Source organism: Trichomycterus rosablanca, chromosome 18 (assembly GCF_030014385.1).
Source record: "Trichomycterus rosablanca isolate fTriRos1 chromosome 18, fTriRos1.hap1, whole genome shotgun sequence".
Lineage (NCBI taxonomy): Eukaryota > Metazoa > Chordata > Actinopteri > Siluriformes > Trichomycteridae > Trichomycterus > Trichomycterus rosablanca.
Genome location: NC_086005.1, coordinates 29198930 through 29203929, shown reverse-complemented (window position 1 = coordinate 29203929; position 5000 = coordinate 29198930). Strand labels below are relative to the sequence as shown.

At 42.5% G+C, this 5000-nt stretch overlaps 1 protein-coding gene across 1 annotated transcript in view; it reads right to left on the bottom strand.

The window, feature by feature from the left end:
• The window catches only part of vps51 (VPS51 subunit of GARP complex), an 11491-nt gene extending 6803 nt beyond the window's left edge, over positions 1–4688 (bottom strand). The window contains exons 1-5 of the mRNA XM_063014470.1: positions 4419–4688; positions 3768–3897; positions 819–965; positions 460–679; positions 1–161 (exon numbers count right to left, since the gene is read on the bottom strand). The exon at positions 1–161 is cut by the window's left edge and continues 707 nt beyond it. Of these exons, the coding sequence (XP_062870540.1) occupies positions 1–161; positions 460–679; positions 819–965; positions 3768–3897; positions 4419–4580 (820 nt within the window). The 5' untranslated portion in view covers positions 4581–4688. The remainder of the gene's footprint in view (positions 162–459; positions 680–818; positions 966–3767; positions 3898–4418) is intronic.
• Positions 4689–5000: the final 312 nt, after the last annotated feature.

Genomic DNA, 5000 nt, shown 5'->3' with positions numbered 1-5000 from the left:
GGGTGGAGTCACTAAGCTCCGCCTCCAAGCCCTGTAGATCCGCCTCCAGTTTAGACTGGGCGTGGCTCAGGAACTTATCACAGAGCTCCTCAGCTGGTTCATCAAGCTGCAGCAGCAACTCAACACACTCGGAGAGCTCCTTAGCACTCGCACCGCCGTCCCTGTTAACACACACACACACACAATCAGTACACACCATCATCACACACCACCATCACACACCACCATCACACACACCACCATCACACACACCACCATCACACACACCACCATCACACACACACCACCATCACACACACACCACCGTCCCTGTTAACACACACACACCACCATCACACACACCACCATCACACACCACCATCACACACACCACCATCACACACACCACCATCACACACACCACCATCACACACACCACCATCACACACACCACCATCATCCTGGGAGCTGTATCAGTACCTGAACCTCTCCCTGAGCTGGAGGGTTAGCTGGAGCATGATGGTGTTGCACTCCTCCTGGATGCCCCTGAAGGAGGTGATGTTGTTGTAGTGGTTGAGGACGCAGCGCGCTCTCCTCTCAGCGCTTACCGCCCGCGCGAACTCCCCACTGTCCACACAGTTCCTCAACCAGACGGGGAACTCGAACAGGAACTGCAGCTTTCGCACCAGGGAGTGCACACCTGTACGGGGGGGGGGGGGGGGTCAGAGACACTGAATACAGCTACAGAGACCAAACCCAGAGCGGTGGAGGCGGAAACACCTACTGTTATAAAGTCACCTCACAGCACTCTACCTGAGAGAGTGAATGTGTGTGTGTACCTGAGAGTTTGGTGATCTGGGTGTGATGGTCCTGCAGGGTGGTGCTGATGTTGGCGCTGAACTCAGTGATGGAGGCCATGTTAGCAGAGAGACCGTCCATCTCATCCTCCATCTTCTTAAAATCATTCTTCATTTTCCTAATCGTATCTAAAATCACACAATCACAGTTAGTATGGTGTAGTTATTACACTGTAGTTAGTACGGTGTAGTTAGTACGGTGTAGTTATTACGGTGCAGTTATTACGGTGTAGTTATTACACTGTAGTTAGTACGGTGTAGTTAGTACGGTGTAGTTATTACGGTGCAGTTATTACGGTGCAGTTATTACGGTGTAGTTATTACACTGTAGTTAGTACGGTGTAGTTAGTACGGTGTAGTTATTACGGTGTAGTTAGTACAGTGTAGTTATTACGGTGTAGTTAGTATGGTGTAGTTATTACACTAGTTAGTACGGTGTAGTTAGTACGGTGCAGTTATTACGGTGCAGTTATTACGGTGCAGTTATTACGGTGCAGTTATTACGGTGCAGTTATTACGGTGTAGTTAGTACGGTGTAGTTAGTACGGTGTAGTTAGTACAGTGTAGTTATTACGGTGTAGTTAGTACAGTGTAGTTAGTATGGTGTAGTTAGTACGGTGTAGTTAGTACGGTGTAGTTATTACAGTGTAGTTATTACGGTGTAGTTAGTACTGTGCAGTTATTACGGTGTAGATATTACGGTGTAGTTAGTACAGTGTAGTTAGTATGGTGTAGTTAGTACAGTGTAGTTATTACGGTGTAGTTAGTACAGTGTAGTTAGTACGGTGTAGTTATTACGGTGTAGTTATTACGGTGTAGTTAGTACGGTGTAGTTAGTACAGTGTAGTTAGTACGGTGTAGTTAGTACGGTGTAGTTATTACAGTGTAGTTAGTACAGTGTAGTTATTACGGTGTAGTTATTACGGTGTAGTTAGTACAGTGTAGTTATTACGGTGTAGTTAGTACGGTGTAGTTATTACGGTGCAGTTATTACGGTGTAGTTATTACACTGTAGTTAGTACGGTGTAGTTATTACGGTGTAGTTATTACGGTGTAGTTAGTACGGTGTAGTTAGTACAGTGTAGTTAGTACGGTGTAGTTAGTACGGTGTAGTTATTACAGTGTAGTTAGTACAGTGTAGTTATTACGGTGTAGTTATTACGGTGTAGTTAGTACAGTGTAGTTATTACGGTGTAGTTAGTACGGTGCAGTTATTACGGTGCAGTTATTACGGTGTAGTTATTACACTGTAGTTAGTACGGTGTAGTTAGTACGGTGTAGTTAGTACGGTGTAGTTATTACGGTGTAGTTATTACGGTGTAGTTAGTACAGTGTAGTTATTACGGTGTAGTTAGTATGGTGTAGTTATTACACTAGTTAGTACGGTGTAGTTAGTACGGTGCAGTTATTACGGTGCAGTTATTACGGTGCAGTTATTACGGTGCAGTTATTACGGTGTAGTTAGTACGGTGTAGTTAGTATGGTGTAGTTAGTACGGTGTAGTTATTACAGTGTAGTTATTACGGTGTAGTTAGTACAGTGTAGTTAGTATGGTGTAGTTATTACGGTGCAGTTATTACGGTGTAGTTAGTACGGTGTAGTTAGTATGGTGTAGTTAGTACGGTGTAGTTATTACAGTGTAGTTATTACGGTGTAGTTAGTACAGTGTAGTTAGTATGGTGTAGTTAGTACGGTGTAGTTATTACAGTGTAGTTAGTACTGTGCAGTTATTACGGTGTAGATATTACGGTGTAGTTAGTACAGTGTAGTTAGTATGGTGTAGTTAGTACAGTGTAGTTATTACGGTGTAGTTAGTACAGTGTAGTTATTACGGTGTAGTTAGTACTGTGTAGTTAGTACGGTGTAGTTAGTACAGTGTAGTTAGTACGGTGTAGTTAGTACGGTGTAGTTATTACAGTGTAGTTAGTACAGTGTAGTTATTACAGTGTAGTTAGTACAGTGTAGTTATTACGGTGTAGTTATTACGGTGTAGTTAGTACAGTGTAGTTAGTATGGTGTAGTTAGTACGGTGTAGTTATTACGGTGTAGTTAGTACAGTGTAGTTATTACGGTGTAGTTAGTACAGTGTAGTTATTACGGTGTAGTTATTACGGTGTAGTTAGTACAGTGTAGTTATTACGGTGTAGTTAGTACAGTGTAGTTATTACGGTGTAGTTAGTACAGTGTAGTTATTACGGTGTAGTTAGTATGGTGTAGTTATTACACTAGTTAGTACGGTGTAGTTAGTACGGTGCAGTTATTACGGTGCAGTTATTACGGTGCAGTTATTACGGTGTAGTTAGTACGGTGTAGTTAGTACGGTGTAGTTAGTACAGTGTAGTTATTACGGTGTAGTTATTACGGTGTAGTTAGTACAGTGTAGTTAGTATGGTGTAGTTAGTACGGTGTAGTTATTACAGTGTAGTTATTACGGTGTAGTTAGTACTGTGCAGTTATTACGGTGTAGATATTACGGTGTAGTTAGTACAGTGTAGTTAGTATGGTGTAGTTAGTACAGTGTAGTTATTACGGTGTAGTTAGTACAGTGTAGTTAGTACGGTGTAGTTATTACGGTGTAGTTAGTACTGTGTAGTTAGTACGGTGTAGTTAGTACAGTGTAGTTAGTACGGTGTAGTTAGTACGGTGTAGTTATTACGGTGTAGTTAGTACAGTGTAGTTATTACGGTGTAGTTAGTACAGTGTAGTTATTACGGTGTAGTTAGTACAGTGTAGTTATTACGGTGTAGTTATTACGGTGTAGTTAGTACAGTGTAGTTATTACGGTGTAGTTAGTACAGTGTAGTTATTACGGTGTAGTTATTACGGTGTAGTTAGTACGGTGTAGTTAGTACAGTGTAGTTCATACGGTGTAGTTAATACAGTGTAGTTATTACGGTGTAGTTATTACGGTGTAGTTATTGATATACTGACCTGTAGCAGAAATAAATTTGTTGTAGTTTTCGTAGACGAGTGTTTGCATGTCGCTGTCCAGAGATCTGATCTGCTTCACCATACAGCTCTCCTGATCCATCAGCTCTGCCAGGGAACACTCCTTCCTCAACTACACACACACCACACACACCACACACACACCATACACACACACACACCCCACACACATATATACACACACCACACACACACACATATACACACACACCCCACACACACACACCACACACACCACACACACACACCATACACACACACACACCCCACACACATATATACACACACCACACACACACACATATACACACCCCCCCCCACACACACACACACCCCATACACACACACACACACACACACACACACCCCATACACACACACACACACACACCATACACACACCACACACACATACCATACACACATACCATACACACACCCCACACACACATATACACACACACACCCCACACACACACCCACATGAATGATTAAATAATTAATCTGATGTTACTGTGTTTACACCGGGACCAAAACCTGTTGCAGCTGACTGAATAAAGAATGAATGTAAAAATAGCACTAAGCGATGATTTATTATTGATGATTAGTGATATGATGATAAATGATATTTACCTTGTTGAGATAGCGCTCCGGATCGAACTGAGACCCGTTGATGTCGCACGGATCCGCGGATTCAGGTTCGGTTCCTCCCTCCTCACCGAGTCCATAATACTGCTGCAATAACCCGTGAGCTCTCCGCTTACTAACCCCACTACTGCCCTCACTCACATCCATAATCACCGATAATCACCAGCAATAATCAGCAATAATCGTGAATCTGAGCTGTAATGTGGATTATTTACATTCAATTCTGTATAAAATCCTTCAGTTTATCAGCTCACAGATACTGAGGTGGAACATCATGGCGCCCTGCGTCCACACTCTTCATAATAAAAGTCCTTCAGAAACACCATTACCCTAACTTATGTACTCACATTCACTCACATAATCACTCATAATGTGTCTCGAGGGACGTGGACACACTGTCAGTGATTGAGTTAGTGTCATTTATGCTTCCAACATCAAGGCAACAGTTTGGGGAAGGTGTTTTCCTGTTCCAGCATGTTTATATAAAGACGTGGTTAGAGGAACTTCAGCCCCAGTGAAAGCCCTGTTACAGGAGTGCAGAGGCTTTTACTGTGGCACAAAAAAGAG